At 42.8% G+C, this 19980-nt stretch overlaps 2 protein-coding genes and 2 non-coding genes across 13 annotated transcripts in view; all 4 read right to left on the bottom strand.

The window, feature by feature from the left end:
• Positions 1-6243: 6243 nt before the first annotated feature.
• slc25a3a (solute carrier family 25 member 3a) lies at positions 6244-13782 on the bottom strand. 5 transcript variants are annotated; one of them, XM_030439774.1, is made up of 8 exons: positions 13629-13782; positions 12928-13094; positions 11583-11707; positions 9085-9264; positions 8511-8692; positions 7598-7770; positions 7172-7282; positions 6244-6706 (listed from the first exon to the last, which is right to left on the bottom strand). In XM_030439774.1, the coding sequence occupies exons 2-8, from the start codon at positions 13067-13069 to the stop codon at positions 6546-6548; spliced, it is 1074 nt and encodes a 357-aa protein (XP_030295634.1). In that variant the 5' UTR covers positions 13070-13094; positions 13629-13782; the 3' UTR covers positions 6244-6545. The 5 variants fall into 5 exon arrangements, with proteins under 5 accessions (XP_030295634.1, XP_030295637.1, XP_030295633.1 ...); XM_030439777.1 differs by lacking the exon at positions 11583-11707 and adding an exon at positions 10287-10411; XM_030439773.1 differs by having other exon boundaries at positions 12928-13099; positions 13629-13777.
• LOC115595975 (small nucleolar RNA SNORA53) lies at positions 6906-7107 on the bottom strand. Its single transcript, XR_003986836.1, has one exon. It is a non-coding gene; the product is annotated as a small nucleolar RNA SNORA53 (small nucleolar RNA).
• On the bottom strand, positions 8166-8367 carry LOC115595974 (small nucleolar RNA SNORA53). Its single transcript, XR_003986835.1, has one exon. It is a non-coding gene; the product is annotated as a small nucleolar RNA SNORA53 (small nucleolar RNA).
• Positions 13783-16434: 2652 nt separating the features above from the next.
• The window catches only part of tmpoa (thymopoietin a), a 28800-nt gene continuing 25254 nt past the window's right edge, over positions 16435-19980 (bottom strand). For all 6 annotated transcript variants that reach the window (XM_030440272.1, XM_030440273.1, XM_030440275.1 and 3 more), the window contains one exon: positions 16435-17626. In XM_030440272.1, coding sequence (XP_030296132.1) covers positions 17212-17626 — 415 coding nt within the window. In that variant the 3' untranslated portion in view covers positions 16435-17211. The remainder of the gene's footprint in view (positions 17627-19980) is intronic.

The following is a 19980-nucleotide window of genomic DNA, read 5'->3' as shown; positions in this document are numbered from 1 at the left end:
GCACATACAACCCAGGAAAAAAAGATAAATCCCTCATTCAGACAAAACAGTGTTTACAATTTCAGCAATTTTGATTGGGTAGTAAACTGCTGAGACACTTTATTTCTGCCTTTCCCTTCAAAACAAAATCATTGCAAGAAATCTGTCATTGTATTATTGATGCAGACTCCCTGTCGGGGGGGCCACAGGGGGGTCTAGACTCAGAGTTACGGGGGCACTGGACCCTGTTGGCCCCCCCCCCCAGAACCGCCCCTGGTCACCAGTCAAGAAAAGAAAAAGAGAGGAAAGAAGCGAAGAGGGAGAAGTGAAGAGGGAGAAGTGAAGAGGGAGAAGTGAAGAGGGAGAAGCGAAGAGGGAGAAGTGAAACGGTGTCGGTTTGGCGAACTATATTTCTCTTAACAAATGAATTGTAAAAAGACACCCTGTGTCAAGTTTTCTTTCGTGTTGGCAAGTAACCGTGTAATAAGCGGGATAATGTATAGAACGGCGGTCACTATCGGGAAAATACGTCCCGACAGGACATATCAGGTTCATCCTGAGGGACTTATTTTCCCACATGTGAATTTTTTTTTTAGTTCTGACTTTAATCTAAGAATTCTCCGAAAAAAGTCAGAATTCTGACTTTAAAGTCAGAACTAAAAAAAAAATTCACATGTGGCCCTAATCCTCTTCCGTAGTCACCAGATTCACACTTTACCTAGTTCAGTTTCCATCTGTGCTGATAGGCCAAGACACCTGTCAATCAAAGGAACAATAAATCCAAAAGTTTAATGAAGAGATTAAAAATCTCCTTGAATCAACAATTGTTTTTGTGGTATAAATAAAAAAATGTTTTCCAACTCTGCAGTTTTCCTCTTCTTTACGCTTCTTTACGGAGCTTCATTTAGCATTTAGTCTTGTACTCGGGACAATTTACCATAGGACCCAGTTAGAGTGGGAGTCTGATACGATCATCAGAAATGCCTCCAATACTGCTGAAAATGCTGGATTGAGTATCAGTGAGTGAATGAGTCTGTACGGTACCACATCATTTATTTATTGGAAACATGAGCAGAAGTATCTGCTGCCATACCACCAGACTACAGAGCAGCTTCACTCCCCAGGAGTGACCAGTTACTTACATTTCATCCATTTCCTTCTCATGAGTGTTTCAGAGGTCAGGATAGAGTGGGATATTTTAACATTTGTTCCATAATGAGGCCAGAGTGGAACCCTGACACCGGAACTGTGATTTAGAGCTTCATAAATTAACTTCCCAGCATTCTGACACATGCAGCTGTTCCTTCATAATTTACCCCAAACCCTTCTGTGGCGGCTGAACAAGGACAAAAAGCACTTCTTGCTGTGAGTCCTGTTCAGGCTGTAGTCCAGCTTACTTTTCCAGTAAGCCCCCTCCCTGCTGCTACCCAGGCCTGCTGTGGAGTGGATTCCTCCCACTGCAAATTCCTGACAGCGAGCCAAGCCCGGCCCCCTCATCCATGTGACCAGGAACACTAGCTGCTATTTCAGACTGACCTCCAAAACTCAGCACAGGGCTGGAGGACAATAGATGCATGAATGCATGGATGCACATGCGCTAACGCTCCCTCCTCTGCCGCTGGCTCAGTTCCCCTCCTCGCAGACATGTCCACGTTTCTGTTTGTCTGAGGAAAAAGTCGGAAAATTCCTCATGAGCCTCTCAAATGCAAAGATCATCAGAGGTGTGAACCACAGTTTAAGTGTCATGGGGGCTCCTCTTTGGATCTGGTCCTCTGGCTGGATGAATAACTCAACAAAGAGGACCACTGTAAAATACTGATACTAAATGGATCGGTCGGTGATGAATTAGTTATTCAATTTATATCACTATAGTCAGGCAGGAAAACTCATGGGAGATAAAAAAAAGTTCCAACAGTTCCAACGCCAAGTCTTTTTCAGCAGATCCAGGGATGCTTCCCTCCTTTTCCTCTGACATTACACACACTGAACACATACACAAACATACAACAGATAAAATAACAACAAGTCTACACTTGTTACACAACCATTTTAACATTCCGCCCTTTTTAACATTAGTGTGTTGTTAAAGTGTGCTGACAGGCGAATCAAATTCTGCTTAGGGCCCCCAAAAGGCTTGGGCCGGCCCTGAGCTGCTGTACCTTCAGGAGGGAAATAAAGCTGATAAAGAGTGCTAGAGCGCGTTTAGTAGGTCACTGCTGTCACTGGGCCACACAAACACAAATCACATTCAGTAGAACTAAACTAAGGCAGGTGCACTGTTGGCTTTTCTTGTGGACCTGTGCTACAGAGAGGCCTTGTGTTTCAATACCTTTCTGAGTTTATATGGTTCTCACATGGTGCATATTTATTAATAAAACTGTATTCAATCAATTAATACCAAATTTAGATGTTAAAAACCCTGAGCTTGGGTAATGCTACTCAGCACTAGTTGGTTTATGGCTCTCTAGGAACATAAAGCTTCCATGTATATTCTGCTGGGGCAGAGCAGAGATGGCCTAGGTGGGGCCAACAGCAACATTTTTGGCATGTGGCCCCCAAACAATTGATTTCAATCAGATGACCTAACGTGGAGTTCAGGGTTTAATCTGCTTCAAACTCATTTGTTCGTACAAACTGTGGTCTGAACATGTTTTAAGGCAAAATAATGTCTAGGGCCTGTCCTCTGTCTGAGTCTGCAGAACGCTGGCACCCCCAGACAATCATCACCAATTTTGTTTAGTCTTTTTTTTAAGCTCTGCTCTCTTCATCATCAGCGGTTTCCAGGGAGAACAGCTCTGCAAGCCCACGGTACGCATCTGCTCAGCAGCAAACAGCAGATCAGTGATGTTAGAGAAGAGCTGGTGAGCCGGTGGAGCAGTTAGCAGGTAACAGACAGACATAGTCCTCAGGAGGTGGTGGAGACCAAACAAGAGCTAGAAGTAGAGGGCCCCTCATCAGGTGGCCACGGACATGACTGAATGACTGCTCCTCACAACTGAATGGGTCTTGCTGAATGATATTGGTAATGTGTAAATTTGCAGCTGTTTGCTAAAACATGATTATATTTGATCTCCTCTCAGTCCATGTGTCTGGTCATTGCCATGTGAACATTGTTAGAGCACACTTTTATTACATTTGTCAAGTCTTTTAAATTGTCTTTAACTTTCGACGACACCCATATTCCAAGACGTTCAAAGCCACAGAACCAGCACACCAGTCCTGTGGAAACTCTGAGCTGTCTGAATCTGAAGTGAAACCACAGCAGCAGCAACTTTACTGCGTACTATCACCAGGGACTGTGTGGAGTGTAGCACGTGGAAGAATCTTACATTTAATGTTCTTCATCTTTCTTCATTGTTATATTTCATTCAGCACAGCTATGTGGTATTTAATGTTCATTCATCTTTAGTTTGAATCCAGTGATGGAGTGAAAACATTGTGTTACAAAGGTCCGCCAGCTCCATCTGGATCGGATAGAAGATTTTAGATATGACACCAAGATCCTGCTCTCTGTTACATCAGTTGTACTAAGGCTGCACAGTTCTGAAACATGATGGTTTTTATCTTAGAATATATGGATTTAATCTGCTGAGTTCTTACACACAAATTTAAACCCAAGCCTTAAAGAACAATTTGACAGTCTCCATACAAGTCACATATTCTTCATGTGTTTTAGAGATTTATTCTATTTTTGTGTTGGCCACAAATTAAATTCTTTTAGATATTGAGGGGAGGGTGTCACGGGGTTTATAAATCATAGGAAGCATACTTTTAAAATATCAATAACACTGGAGAGGGTCTTGCTGTTGCTGTTGTCCAATCTCAATCATTTTTGCAGTGTTTTACCAAGTAGAGCAGGAAAAAATCCGAAAAATGAAGGTCGGTGTTCCAATCAACGATTTAAAAAACATAACCTCACACTCTGCTCTCCCCCTAAGAACTCTCATACAGTCCCCTACTAAGAAAAAAGCATATTGTCAGCGTCCAAACACGCGGAGGACTGTGTGCGTACTGTAGCTGACGATGATGATCTGGTGCAGTAAAAGTTTTCCTGGTAAATCAAAATGAGCAGTACCCTCAAAACACAGATTGCTGTTTATAAAATAAACCATCCAGCCGCAGAAGCGGGCGAAACGCGGTAAAAAAGCATTAAAGCGTTAGATTCATGGAGGGTCACTGGTGTGTAATGTGACACTCTGAGTGGATCTGGCACAGTGGGATGGAAACATAGTTTGTGTTGGACCTGATAATAAAGGCTGAGGTCTCTCTGCCCCTGATGGAGCCCACAGCTGTTTCCATCAGCAGGCAGACGTGCTGGAGATGGAACCCAGAAATAGACTGTTCAAGCTGTGTGGAAGTCAGCAGCAAGAACAATGCTAACAGGGGCACAGGCAGGCTGTCAGGCTTTCAGACTGCAAACATGGAACAGATTCACAGCTTACACACGGAAATAAATGCTGCGACGAGACCCCAAAACAGGAAATGTGCAAATGACAGCTCTGTAAAAACCTTTTTATCCCTTAATGCTGATGTTTTATTCACAGAAACAGCAATGACATTATGATCTCACAAACAGGGAAGACATAAATGGAATCCATTTCCCATAACCCCTTGCAACCTTAAACCTGCCAGCCATCCCTGTTAGGCGCAAACGCACTGAGATGATCCTTTTCCAACAGAAGACAGCACTATGGTTTCCAGCCTGTAAAGTACCTATTTTATGAGCAAACAAATCCATTCTAATGACAGCAGCAGTATATCTGTACAGTGTGTGTGTGTGTGTGTGTATGATTGCTGTAACCCCAGGTCAGGTAAATCTGCTCACCTGCCTCTATCCATGTGATATGTTATGCATAACACATGCATTAGGTGCTTCTAACCAGTTGGAAATGTGGTGTGTGACTTTCATGAGGCCCCTCTCCTTCCCTTCATTTGACCCAGCGCTCCGTCACTACCAGCACATTGACGAGGAGCCGGCACGTACAGTGGATGCGTGCAAATCAAAAACATGACTGGAATTCAGCCAACGCTACAGAAAGCTTCCAAGATACAGACACTCCTTTCTCAAAAATCCTCAAAGTCATGGGCAGGAAGCATTCACAATGTGGGTGGGACACTTCTGTCAGAGCTTTGAGGGTGTATTTGTCATATCATGTATTCGGGTGCATTTTAAAAGGTAGCTCGATACTTTATCTGGGTATATTAGTATGAGAAAAAATATCGGTAGACCTACATTTTACCATTTCATCCAGAGGAAGTGCCCAGATCTAATATTTGAATACAAAAAAGCTAAAAGTATGTAAATAGTTCAAATGGCTCATAAAAAAATCACTTTAATAAAAATGCCTGAGTTGAACAGCAAGGCACTAAAATAAAAGCTCTACAATTTAAATGTCCACAGGATGAAGTTATGATTACAATATATCAATTTAAATGCAGCAGTAGTTACTTTATTTTTAAATTAAATACATTTGATTAATGAGTGATAGTTTTAGATTAAAAGTTACATAGCATTCAATTCCCATCAGGATCATTTCAAAAAGTATCCCACCCTCATATAATGGCTGTGACATCAATGCTCTAACTCATTCAAACTACACTGACATGTTCCTGCTGCACGGACAGAAAGGTGTTTGTGTGATATCAATGTAGGACTTCAGCTCTTAACAGAGGACCTGGATTTGGACAGTGAGTGGAGAAAGCGCGCCATCCAGTGGTAGAAAACTAGAACAACCTGTGAGCACAGGTGCCACTCGAAGTGGATAAGAATGTAAGATAGTGATGTCTTGGATTATATTTGGTGTAGGCACCTGAGAAATTCCACTTTTAATCTACTATAAAGACATGTCAATAAAATGTTAAAAAAAAAACACATGGTCGAGGTTCACATCGTTTTTTCCACCACTGACCCCGACATCCAGAACTTATGGAAATCAGCCAGACTTGGGACCTGCCTGATAGTACTCCTACACCATGGAATCAGTCTGCATTACTTTATGACAGGAGATGTAGTTAGTGCAGACAGACCTGAAAAATGTGCACTGCATCACAACAACATGGAACCCTGACATACCTGGCCTCTGACCTGCAGGAGGCAGTAACACAGCAAGCGTATGAGAGAATTAGCCAACATTTGATGGATTTGTAATTCTGTTTAACAGGGAAGGAAACAAACTCCACAGGGTACTACAGACATTACCTGCATAATTCATTCAAGGCTTGAAATCTATTAAACTGATGAAATCAAAAAAACATACATGAACGTTTTCCAGGGAATTTAATTCTTTTATTAGAATTAATACTTTTTCTAATGACAGGAAATGATAAAACCAGACAGGCATTTCTACTGAAGAACATTTCTGTATGACTCTCGGTAAGCCAAGAGGGACAGTTCCACCTTCTGTTTTTAAATATACATGAGTAGTAGCAGCTCTGTGGTCTGTGCAGAGCAGCAGGAGCTGAGGACATAAATATAGAAAACTGCCATGTGTGCTGTGGAAGTTCAGGGTTCAGAAGTGCTGAATCAGACTGCAGTTCAGTGGAGGGATGGAGGCTGCGGGGGCCGGTTACTCTGTCAGGCCGAGCTTCTTCTTCAGGGACTCTGGCATCTCAGGGGGAGGGGGGCGGGGCAAGCGGAAGTAGACCTTAACGGAGTCATAGATGAACCACTGCAGGGCCGTCAGAGTACCGATCATGATGATACGGGCAACCAGGCCCTTCCACACACCTGAACAGGACACACAAAAGTCACATTCAAACTCAGTGGTTCACACCTTGTTCAGCACAAGGTTGGGAGCATTTAAAGATGAATCGTTTCAAATAATTCTTTAACTGCACAAATGTGCAGTATGCAGAGTTCTGAGATATTAAATAACAATGTTCCCTCTATAGGGCTATAAAGCACACACTCAGTCTGTTATCAGCAGGATGTCCGTCCCCCAGGCTTGCAGCACCGGGAGCTCCCTGTCTTGGAGGACAGAGTTGCCAGTGTTGCAGGTGGGCTGGGGGACAGGTAGACTGTTCTCACACGCCAATGACTCAAGCACCTCCAACTGTACAGCCAGAAAGCTGCTGAGGAGCTCTGCTCAGAGCACAGCACCCTCCAGAGGTGGATCTAAGGAGCGTGTTGATCAAAGCCTCATTTGACACTATGCTACTTTTGGCATTACTGTGGGCAGGTGTTGATACAGACCTTTGGGACCAAGCTTCTTGAGGACCTGGACAGCAGTGCTGCCCTTCTCCTTGTTCAGCACAGACACCACAGAGTCAGCAGGGTGGGACACGATGGCACAGAAGACACCAGCTGCACACAGGGAGCAAACACACATCAGTACACCGAAGACTGTTCAGCTGGAGTAACTTCACTGTGGACACCATCACATTTAATACCAGTTCAAAAGGAATGATGCTGACTCACTGGAATCACATGATGGTGATAGATAGTGCTGTCAATATGTTGATACATCAGTAACAAAATATTTCTATTACTGTCATTGTTGGACATTATCAACAGTCTAAGCTGTTAATGATATGGTTCTGCATGGATCAGTGTTGAGTACTGGATCATGTTTTCCCACCAGATTTGTGTAGAGTACTGTCCAGATGATGTGTTACTCACCAATGTAACCTGCCACGAAGGTGACCACCAGCTGCTCAGATTTGGAGCACTCACTGCGGGGCTTGGGAACAGCATACTTATAGAGCAGCTCCACTGTGCGCTCGAAGCAGGCAAACTTCATCATTGTGTAGGGGATCTGCCTCATCCACAGGGGCACCACACCCTTATAGAAACTGGAGTGGAAGAGGGAAAGAGCAAGACATGAGTTTATTTTTTAAAAAATGCATATAGTTCTGAAGACATCTACACATCAATTCATGAACAGATGTAAGATGCATGTCAAAAATAGGGAGCAGGGATCCACTTGGAGACTTTATGACGGTGGTCTCAAACTAGTGACCCTTAAGCCACTTCTGATGGGTCACTTTTCCTAAAGACTAGGATAACTGTTATGTAGAACAAGCAGTCTTTACTACATTAATTATAGTTTGCTCAATAAAAGCAATTTAAATATTAAGACAAGCTAAATGCCCCTAAATGATAAACATTAACCGACGTATTCACTACCAATCCCAAATCCAACATTCAAATTGCCACACACACAAACTTTTAAGTTAACTATGTAAAGTATGTCCGTCCCCCAGGCTTGCAGCACCGGGAGCTCCCCGTCTTGGAGGACAGAGTTGCCAGTGTTGCAGGTGGGCTGGTGGACAGGTAGACTGTTCTCACATGCCAATGACTCAAGCACCTCCAACTGTACAGCCAGAAAGCTGCTGAGGAGCTCTGCTCAGAGCACAGCACCCTCCAGAGGTGGATCTAAGGAGCATGTTTTCATCAGGAATCAGTTTTCTACTTATAATTAATCAGTCACTAATGCAACCATTTCAAAGTCTAAGTGACCTGCTAGACCTTTATAAAGGTCTAAATGCTCAAAACTAAATGCTGAGGAAATGTATGAAGGGAGCACACTTACGCCCAGAGACCCTCCTCTGCGTACATCTTGGGAACAGCCTGTCTGAGGGTGTTGGCGAAGCCAGGCATGGTCTGGATACGAACCTTGACAGCCTCCATGGGAGCCAGAGCAATGTCAGCAAAGAACTCTGCGCTGGCTGAAGCAGCCAGATACAACGATGTCCTCCAAAGGTAGGTGTTCTCCTGTTGGGTGAAAACACAGCAAATGATCAGACATGAGGCAACACACAAGGTAACAGTGTGATGTTGGCCAGTGTGCGTCAACATCATCAGGGCAAATAAAAAAGTGCATGTGAATGACAATGAGGTTAGCAGTACCTTTGAACCTTATGAATGTAGTACTGCAGTGTGTGTACGGTTTAAGTTTTCTGTCAGTGAATACATGTTAAATGAAGTGACTGTCTTGCCACCTGCTGACAAAAGTGAAACTAGGCTCACTTGAGGTGGACTCATGTCTGGAGCCCTCTGGTCCAAATGGGCTTACATCTATGTGAATACACTGCTGTACAAATAAAGTATCACAACTCCCCTTTGTCGGAGCAGAGCTGTGTGTCGACAGCCGTGTCTGGCCTCACCTCTCCCAGCAGGTCACTGTAGAAGATCTTGAACACTTCATAGAAGCCAAACTTGCAGAGTCCCTGCATGGAGTAGCCGATGAAAGTGGGAGCCCAACCCTTCGCCAGGCCTCTGAAGCCATCTTCCCTCACAGTCACTTTAAAGCCGTTACCAATACTCTTGTATTTGTCTGGGCTCACCTAGAGAGGTGAAAACAGTGTGAGGAAGCATGACAAATCACTGCAGCTCTGAGATCTGGTGTTCCAAGCTGGTACTTGGATTATAGGATGACTAGGCATTACCAGTGGTTTTCATTTTAAGTGCTTTACATTATCCCATAACCATAGAATACCCTTGTCCTAGATCCACCTTATTCTAGGCTACAATCAGATGTTTCAAACTATGAGTGTGCTGTACAAAATGTGTTGTAAGAGTTGTGTGTTACTGTTCTATGTAGAGTTGTTCCGATTCTGATACCAGTGCCGAAAATGCCAGCAATACCGCTGAAAATGCAGATGTCGATGCCTAGTTGAGTCATGCACCAATTTGCTGCGGGATTTAGAAACAGGACCCTACTACACCTCCCGATCAGCTTTACTACTGACATTTGGACCTCTGACATGTGGCCCATATCTTTGCTCAGTCTGCACACTGAGCGGACACAGTATCACAGTCTACATTCGCCCTTCAAAGTGCGGTGCTGCAAGCAAACAAGTTTGGTGAGGAACTGTATTTACTTTAAGATAATTTCAGTTGCACTACCATTTTAAGACGTTCCATGGAGAAATGGTTCTACTTTAGTGTTTTTTTGTTACAAAAATATATATTTATTCCTAGATTTGTTCCTTTTCAGTTGTGACTGAGACAAAGCAATAATAGAATGTTGTATGACAATCATTCTCTGCGAGGTTCTACCTGAGCCAGGCCATACAACAATAATAGCAATCATATCACATCACAAGTATATACACCGCTGTCGAAAGAACATTTTCATCTGTAGAAGCACTGCACTGGTATCAGATCGGGACTCGGTATCTGCCAATACCCATGTATCAGAATTGGTATCAGGAATCAGCAGTCATGTCAGGTGATTAACTGTAGTATGTTGAAGTGTCTTAAAAACCTTCCAACTGAACCATATAATCAATCATACACAGGGTGGTTGAGAGGGTGGAGGAGCTGCTGGCTACTCATTACTATGAGGTTCAGCTTCCATACAAACCTGCAGACGGCACTTGACAAGGTCGAGGGGCACCACTGCTGTGTGTGTGAGGCCGCAGCTCAGGATGCCCCCAAAGCCGCACAGAGCATAGTACTTTGAGGAGCCAAAGTCGCAGCTGACTTCGTCTGTGGTAGAAGGGAGGGGACACAACATGCACATGCAGGGTCACATGCAACACAGGACAAAGATCAAAATAATGGAAGAGTTGTGACTGCAGAATGAAAAGACCAATCCTTCTCAAGGACAGTTTACAAATGTACAGTTTGAACTCTGTGCCAGGTCTCTTCCATTATAGTTTTCTCTACCACCAACATGCCACCATCATTAGAATAAAATCATGATAAATGTGATTTCAGTCAAATTTTCAAGGCCAACAGTGGTGTTTTACAATTTAGGTCATTCACTTCAAAATTATTCAACTAGTGCTTAGCCTTTTCAAAGCATACCAGGTTTTTGATAGTTTCCTTCCTTGCATGCTGCCACGGATCTCTTCATTTCAGTGAATGGCACAAATTAACTTGGAGACTTGAAACATGCTAAACAGCAAATCTGTTTAGCCATGTAGTTGCATCATAAATAGAAGGAAGAACTCTAGAAAAAACTGGTTTGATTTGAATGTTTTTGGCTATTGCGCAAATGTAACTGATCAACTGGCAGAAAACACCACTTTGGGCATTCAGATAGTGATTAAAATAATTTAAGGAAAATACTTGGTTGATATAACAGACACACTTCACTGCCTACTAGATAATGTTCTTTATCATCACCATAATGCATCTTATCAAAAGTACTTTTTACCAAACATTCTCACCTTGCTGGCAGTCCAAGGTTAATCAGTCAGTGTGTTAAACACTCAATGGCTGTCTAATAATTTCTGCATTAGTGTTGCATATTACATACATGTTTTACATTCAAACAGCCCTGACAGACTAACACTTGATAGTGTCAAACAGCAAGGTCAACATTCATATCCCTCAGGTCTGACTCGCCTGACCTTCACCTACAGGAGCCTCTACTGTGGGCAGATTGGAGGCTTAGGGCGGCGGGGCGGGAACGAATCATTGAACACATAGGAACACTAGTGCAGAATCATGCAGCCACGTTATGATCACTCCAACACATCAGAATCATGGGAATCAATACACAATGACGAGAAACAACTTCACAACTGAGCTGATGCCATTTCTCTCATGCAAATTGGTGCATTTTTAAAAAAAGTCAAACATGGGTCGGGTTATGGGTGGATGAGGCGTGACGTTAAAATAAAAAACAAGGCATCGAACCACTGAGACACACCTGCAGTCTGCATTTGACCAGATCGAGGGGAACGACAGCTGTGTGTGTGGTGCCACAGCTCAGAATCCCACCAAAGCCGCACAGGACCAAATACTTCTGAGAGCCGAACTCACAACTGTTTCCCTCTGAAGAAACACAGGTGAGACTTTAAGAACAGGATATCTCTGAGCTCAGAAAGAAGGGAAAATTCTGAGTCTTTGAATGCCCACCTGTCTAAGACTTTGAATAATTCAGCTAGATAAAGAAACTTTGTTGCTGGGTCTGACAAGCCAAAAGCTGTACTGGGTCAACAAGTGTAGTTGGAGATACATCTTACTTTACCAGACTCGCCTTTTTACTACAGACAGTTGTTAAAGTTGCCTACTAGCAATGGTTTAGTTTGAAAACAAAAGCGATGTAAGCCCTTAAAAACCCTAGCTTTACCAAATACGATCCATTCCCAAGTCATAGACAACTGAAATGTGTCACTACTCTTATGAGCTAGCTTTACTGTTAGGGTACAGCCATTCTATAAAAAAATACAAATGCGAAGGAGAATAAAGCGCATTGTGAAATGGGTAAATATTATTCATGCCACAAGCTGGCGGCTCCAAATATTAAAATGTTCTACTGAAGGAATTAAACAAAAAAAACCTTTCACTGTATTCTGAGAGTTCCGCAAAAAATGTTAATATCTCTCAAATATCTGCCTTTACAAGTGGAGGTGAGGGACTTGGGTTTGAAACCTGCTGGACATGGATTACTTGAAGACATTACAGACCTCAAGGGCAGAATTGAACCTTTGACACATATGCTTTGCAGCATTACCATTTCATGTCAAAATAGGTTTAGGTGCCATTATTACAACCCCCCATTAAAACTTCAGGCTAGGACAATTTGTTCCTGAGAACCCCTGAGCAGACCACCATCGGGGACCATATACAACTCTGGACTCATCCTTCATTATGTAACGTAACTACAGATTCTCCACTAAAACCATTACATCCGACTAAAATCCACAAACGTTGTTTGAAATAAAGAGCGACGGGACAAATAGAGTATGCTGCAGTGCAAGGGCAAGATACCACTTTGTCCTTCCGTGTCCTCCACAGGCAGCATGGATGCAGCAAAGGCCCGGCATCTAACCGCTTCAACACTTCTCTATTGTCGTTAAACTACTACAAGCGTTCCTCGATCATGCACAACCACGAACCTGGAAAATTGCACTCCACAATAATGCATCTATATGCTGAATAACGCAGTTAAGTTGACCACAGCTTGGCGAATCTGTTCGGCTAAGCTAATACAGCTAAAGCTGGCCCTTCAGCCAGCTTCAGCCAGCTTTAGGACTCTGCACCGGGGTTACCGTCTGCGGTGGCGGCTGCTGCCAGTGTGCGGGTCCTCTGTCCATGAAGACTCTGTTGGGGTTCTTCCACTTTCTGAAGACTGAAGAGGGGAGCGCTGAACGGGTTAGCCCGGGCCAGCTGAGTCAAAGCGGTCGGATACATGGTGGTGTCCTGCCTTCTGGCGGAGCTGCGCTGGAATGAGCAACAAGTTAGCTTGACGTTAGCTCGAGCTAAATGGCAGCGGTGACTGGTAATGAAATCCAGCCCCCGGCACCTGAACTGACGGATACCACGTCACGTGCTGGTTAGCTTAGCTTGTCGTCTGAATGACCGTGAACGGGATATGTTAAGCCTTCTGAATGAACTCAAGTATTAGCTAACGTTAATATCAAGCCAGCAACCCCAATAGTAATAAAACCGTCATAGAAGTAACTGAACCACTTTAAACACCCTTCTCAACCTCAAAGCTGGCTGCCATGTAACGTTATTCAAGTAGCATTTTGAATGCTCCTTTCTAGCTGATGCTAAAATGCTATGCTACATTTCGTGCTAAGCTATCTTGACCGCCCCAAGGTGGAAGGTCTCCTATTAAGAGAAGAAGCAGGACACGTGTAAACATAACAGTTCGAAGAAGTCACATATCCCTGCGAATACATCCTTCATAAAACAGCGAAGAAATAACACAGTTTGTGTACTATTTTTAACAGAATATCGCACTCACTCTTTCAGTATTTTAAGATGGCGCCTCCGCTTTGCTTCAACCGGCTGCTCGGAGAGGCCGAATGACCTCGCGGTAAATCGATTTGTCCTTTCGTGACGTCACAAGCAACCTGAGGCGGGACATCCGCTGCTCCTTCCCGTAAGAACCCCCCTCCTGAACCTGCCAATCACCACCTCGGTCCAATCACTAAATTCGTCTATGATTAAATTAAGGCGGTGCTTGAAGTAATCCTTCAAACCAGTTTTCCTCTCAGACCACTTCTTGACTTGCTGTGTGGTGCTCATTAAATACAGGAGAGATGTGTCTCTGTGTGACAGAGAATGACTCCTAATGACAAACAATTAGAGGAACAGTAAGTGGATTACCTGCCAACAGCTGCTTCTATTCTTGACGTTAGTAATAGTAGCCTTTGAGAGCGAGGCCCCCCTCTAGAGCCGATCACTGAGTGACGTCATCACACACCTGGTTAGACCTAAGGTGTGGTTGGAATTACCTGAAAGCTGGGTGCATTCAGTTTCACAATAAGCATGGCTGGAGTAGCACTCATTATGTTGAATAATGAAATCTGCTGAATAGAGAAAAAATTCAGTTTTGGTGGTCCTCGCTGTGTCCTGGGCCTGACACCTGTATGCCCAGAAGAAACTCTCACTGGATGAACAATGGGACTGGGACACACACACCTCTATTGTAGCTGTGTGTGAGTTGTGGTCATTCACAAATTGGTGACGTTGCCGACATCGATTAGGTGACACTACTCTTTATGATGATCAATTTTTGAGGAAAAACAAATGTGAATCTAACTTTTAGGATCCGAATGCATCAGAGCAGTGAAGGGAACACTGATCTCCTGTTTCCTCTGCTGAGCTCAGAGGCTGTGAACAGACCCTGGAGCAGAAACGGGCTGCAGGACCTGTGTGTACACCACATCCTCCCTGCCTGTACATGCAGTATTCCTATGATGGAATGTTACATGGTTGAGAGTTTGCTGTTTGCTAATGTAGGCTACTTAAACATCAACTACATATTTCCCCAAAAATTGAATTATTAGATCACATAATATAATAAATCCTGATAATGCATGCATGTAGGCCTATCCTGGCTCACTGGCATGGCTACTAGGACACTTGGTGAAACCTGAGCCTCAGTCACAACACTGTGCCTGCAGACAGACAACCAAGGTCTCAGCTTGCTTGTGTTGGGTTGTCCATCACGGTGAACATCAAGCCGACCCAACACTTGTTTTTATCTGGAACAATATTGTAGCATTGTATCACTCTTGGTGCATTCAGTGGCACACAGTTATGTTACTGTGACAATACAAGCAGACATGATGTGTGATGGATTAGCAGCTAACTGCTGTCTGAGGGGAAACACATTCAGGAGTCAAAAACACTGCTAGGCTTACTGGCCGACTGTGTAAGTTGCTTTAAATTTATTCTGAGTCTTTAAAAGTATGCAGGTTATTGTTCAGGATCAAAATGTTGCCTTTGGATTATGTTTGCATATAGATATTACAGCTTCAGTATAAAATAGAACATTTAGAATGTGAAACACAATTCAGCCCTGACCTACTTGTAAGCCTGAGAAGTGACAAAATAGCAAGTGCAACCAAATCCAGTGATCCACTACTGTGTAACCCCTCTACAACACACCTCCCAGCCCGTCTCTGGCCTTCAGCTCCCGCTAAATCCATTTCCCTGTTAGAAATGATAACGGACATGTTTGGTTTAAAAGTCACTTGTCAGAGCAGAACGTTGTAATTGTAGATTTACTACAAGACTCAGGTCTTGTAGATGCTGTATTATGCCCTGTATGATGTCATGTCTGTAGAAGCTGGAAACTTGACATCTCATTATTTACAGCACTAATGTGAGTCGAGCCCGCAGACCAACTTGAGACAGGGTGCATGCTAAATCTCATCTTTAAAAGGGATGTGAATAACAACTTTGAGAATCAATTTAGAATCTCGGGATTTACAGAGACTTGGATTACACCTGACAAACTGTCTGGAGTCATTTTATATTATTCTGGGTTAAAGAAGTCCCCGTCTACTTGAGTTGTTTGGGAGAATGCTGCACACTTGTTTTGTGGACCATGAAATGTCATCTGATGGATGTCAGTCGGCACGGCGGTGAGAAGATCATGCCTGAAATTTTAATTTTTGGGTGAACTTTTCCTTTAAACTTTCTAGTTACATTGCATCCGAGAAATTATAATGAGCACACTAGATCTCCAACTGATTGTCCACTCAAAGTGAGACTAACACCACCTCCGCTCCTAATTCATACTTCAAAACACTGCTAACAGCACTTTGCTGCCACACTGTTTAACTTGGTCTGGTATGACCAGTTGCTAATAGTAGCTAATGACAGTAAACAAGGTTTTGTTGTATAAAAGGACATTTCAGAGTCATCACATCGACTTTGAATCTTATTTGCAGCAACACTACATTTCAGCATCGACCATTATTCTATTACTGTCACTGTTCCTAAAGTTACATTGGCTTTGCTAGATTATTGGCATATCTCTAGTATGCATATTTTGCCATTAAAGTCTTATTTTTCCAATCAATTAAATCAAGTTACAAGATGGACTCTTGCTTTGTCTCTTTGTATACATATGGTGTATATTTATACGTCACTCCATCTTGGAGTAACTCGACAGAAGTAACGCACGTAAAATGTTGTGGCAAAGTAAAAGTTACAAACTCAGGCCTCAGACACTGAACAAATTCAATTAAATGCCTAAAGATGTGTTCAAGTTCTGTGAACAGTACATCATGAATAAAATGCTTGTACAGGCACAGTAACAACATAATAGTTTATTGAGTGGATATTTGTGACAGTAAATACATAATTAAGTAGAATACACTGAGACATTGACTTTTATTAGAAGAGAACATTAAGAAAATATTGGTGTAGGGTTTAAGAAGATTTCGAAGCATTTGGATTATAACAACAAGCCTCCCTGTCTCATTAACAAAGATGGTCAAGTAAAGTATAAAACAAAATTACAGATTCAAACTCCATCTTCAAGGCTGTTAATGACCAACAGAGACAGACACTAAGGCAAAGTGTGAAAACAAATCTTAACCACACACATTCAGTACAAACACACACATTCAGTACAAACACACACTCACACACGCACGCACCAAGCAAGTATGACAAAAATAATGGTAATAAAAGTGAGTCCACATCTTTCTATGAAAGCTACTGTTTTTGTTTCTGAGAGCTGTTTAGTGGCTGGCTTTGTCGTCACCTCACAGACCGAGTCAAAGATGAAGAATGGACCTAAACAACGACAGCAGAAGCGGTTTGGTCCTTCACAACGTGTCACGAGATCCTTGAAGTGTCACTGAAACGACCACATCACTTCTCTTTAGATATCCACTAGTAACTGATTCAGAAGTGAAGGAAAAATGAAAGGTCAAATATTGAGGAAAAACTGGCGAAAATGTCAGAGGTAATTTCACAGCGCTGTGAACAAAATGGCTACAATGGAGATTCACACTTTATAAAATGAAAAAATAGAAGCAGGCAGGCCTCTCTCCCCTCCTCAGACACTTCTGTGTTCGCCCTCTCTATGCTGTGCTGCCACTGGCCACTCCTGTGTCTGAATCACCAAACGGGTTGATGGTGTTGGTCTCCATGGCTTGGTAAACCAAGAACAGGAAAGCAGCCACGATGGCCAGTAGGAACAGCTTTATCCATAGAGACATGCTGCGGGCCGCTGCTTTGGTCTGACCTGCAGGCGGAGCTGCAGCCAGCGGCCTGGAGGAGGGGCTGGAGAAAGAGGAGGTGGCGGTAGAGGAGCTAAAGGAGGTGGAGGAGGGCAAGCTGTTGACTCGGTTGATGATGCGGCTCTCTGTGTAGGATGAGGCTGAGCTGGTGGTCTTGGTGGTTTTAGGAGAGAAGAGGGAGTTCTCATTGTTCCACAGGTCACTGGACTTCACTGGGCGATCAGCAGCTCCTCTGATGGGTCGTCGACAGGTGGCGCTACAAGAAACAAATATTTTACAATCACTGTTTTCTGAGGGTAAAATAAACAGGTTTGACTCATGTACAATAAACTGGTGACATTGGTGGTACTGGCTATAAGATCACTGAGCCACACAAAATAGAGTTTTATTTGTCAATGTCATTTAATATTTCTGTGTTTCTCCTAGAAGTTACATTAGTTCAGGATGCAGTTTGTTTTTTAGTGCCACAGTGACCTCAGGATACCAAAATGATCCAAGAGTTAGATGCAGTGGGACATGCATTTGGAATTTGGGAAAGAAAGCACTGGTATTTGATTTTTACTCTGGCAGATACCATGAGTTGAGGTATGGGAACTGGCAGAGAGAGACATGTGGATCTGTGCCTGCAGTTATTTTCTAAAGCCCATTCATAAATGATGTTAACACTACACAGGGCACAGGGTGTCCTCAGGGTCATGCTAGCTCTGGTTTGGAGACTAAAAAACAGAACGCATGTGTGACAAACTGAAGGGGAGGAGGGCAATACTAACTGCTGGTGTGCCCTTTTTATTGCTCCACTTCCATTCTCATGTTATAGTCTTTATCATTTGCACTTTGTCAGTAAATATATCTCGATGTAAACTTTTAAATGCATTTGCATGGAATTACATTGAGTGTAATTCGGCTACAACTCAGAGGCTTTACTATAAAACGCAGATTACAGCTTAAATGTGAACTGAAGATCTGCTGGAGAGTTTTCTAGAAATAAATAGTAGGGTCTCTACACATGAACACGAGCATAACCTAACAGACAGGAGAGTAATGGTGGACCTCCTGCCAGTTAGGTTGCACTCGGGGATCGACACTTTTTGTCTGCCATGACGGTGGCGCGCCGGAGATACAGCTACTAACGTGAGTTGTTCAAAAACCTTCTTTTTAGTAAACTGTGTTCACAAACAATGTTCTCAATGCTCGTGTTCATGTGTAGAGACCCTGGTGATACTACCAGCAAAGTTTCATGTGGTGTCGAGCCTTCTTAGTGTTTTAAAAATAGCGATTTTGATGCTAACTTAAGAGTGCCCCTGCACTCCATTGAAAATTAGCTTGCCCGAAAACGAAACTACGGTAAATCTTAAAAGTGCCTCTTTCATCGTAATTATGCTTTTACAAGAAGGTTTGACTCATATTCAATCACAAATAATATGGAGGACCAAACCTGACATAAGTATAAATAAATAAATAAATAAATAAATCCATAAATGCATAAATAAATACATGAATAAATGCTTAAATGCATAAATAAATACATAAATAAATAAATAAATGCTGAAATAAATGTATAAATAAATAAATGCATAAATAAATACATGCATAAATGAATGAATAAATATATAAATGCTGAAATAAATGTATACATAAATAAATAAAAGTATAAATAAAAGAATAAATGCTTTTTATTTATTTATACATTTCTGTTCACCTACATTTATTTATTTCTGTATTTCTTTTCACCTACATTTATTTATTTCTGTATTTCTGTATTTCTCTTCACCTACATATATTTATTTCTGTATTTCTGTGTCCATATGTAAATGAGGAGGTAGGAGTTCCTAACCTCAGTCAAGAGCATGATTGGTTACAGGAGTGTGCTCGATGAGGGTCTACTACTTCTGCCTTACTAGCAGCGCTGATTCCTGTACACTGTACAGGAATGTTGCTGGCTACCAGCAAGCCCGCTCAGCTAACTGTTAGCTGCAGTTGTTGACATTTGTTCATGTAGCTCTGGTTTAGTTATGAATTTGACTGGCGTTCATTTTAACTTGCGAAGGTCCCAGGTGTGCTGGTGGTGTGGTTTGAGAATCCCGTCTGGAGAGAGAGGGATCCTCAGCCATGTCCGCTAACCAGGAAAAACGTTCTGCTCATCGCTCCAAGTCATGTATATGTGTGTTCTAGACGAGCGCTACAGAGCACAAATCGTCCAAAAGTGCATGTTGTCGGTCTCATATCTTTGTCGTGAATGTCTGTACTCTCAAATAACTCATGGGTGGAACAGGCTGAGGCATTTGTTCACGCCAAGCGGCTCGAGAGCGGCGTGGAGACCCCTTTTAGCTCTTATGTTAGCTGTTAGCTGCTCGCTGTAGCGCAGCGTCCAGGCTACCTTGTGACACCGGTTACCATCGGGTATTTTTCATTCCGCACTGTTCAAATGGTCGCTTAAAGCCATCGTTCCGAGCCGCATACATCGTTATTAAGCTGAAGCTAAGTCGGTGTGAAAAGTGTACACTGTCATACAGCCTGCTGGTCAAACAGTCTGCAGAGTATGTTGACATCCAGCCCGAGCTCAGTGTGAGGTCAATCAGCTGTGGCAAATCGTGAGACGTCCAGATCAAC

The sequence above is a fragment of the Sparus aurata genome, chromosome 14 (assembly GCF_900880675.1).
Source record: "Sparus aurata chromosome 14, fSpaAur1.1, whole genome shotgun sequence".
Taxonomy (NCBI): domain Eukaryota; kingdom Metazoa; phylum Chordata; class Actinopteri; order Spariformes; family Sparidae; genus Sparus; species Sparus aurata.
The sequence above is the reverse complement of the archived record's forward strand: the minus strand, read 5'-3'. Positions and strand labels throughout refer to the sequence as shown.

Coding starts and splice junctions, on each gene's coding strand:
- slc25a3a (XM_030439774.1), bottom strand. CDS start 13,069: ATGTATCCGACCGCTTTGACTCAGCTGGCCCGGGCTAACCCGTTCAGC. Junction 9,265..11,582: donor TGGTCAAATGCAGACTGCAG/GTGTGTCTCAGT, acceptor TCACCTCTCTAG/GTGAGCCCAGACAAATACAA. Junction 8,693..9,084: donor ACAGTGACCTGCTGGGAGAG/GTGAGGCCAGAC, acceptor TTCACCCAACAG/GAGAACACCTACCTTTGGAG.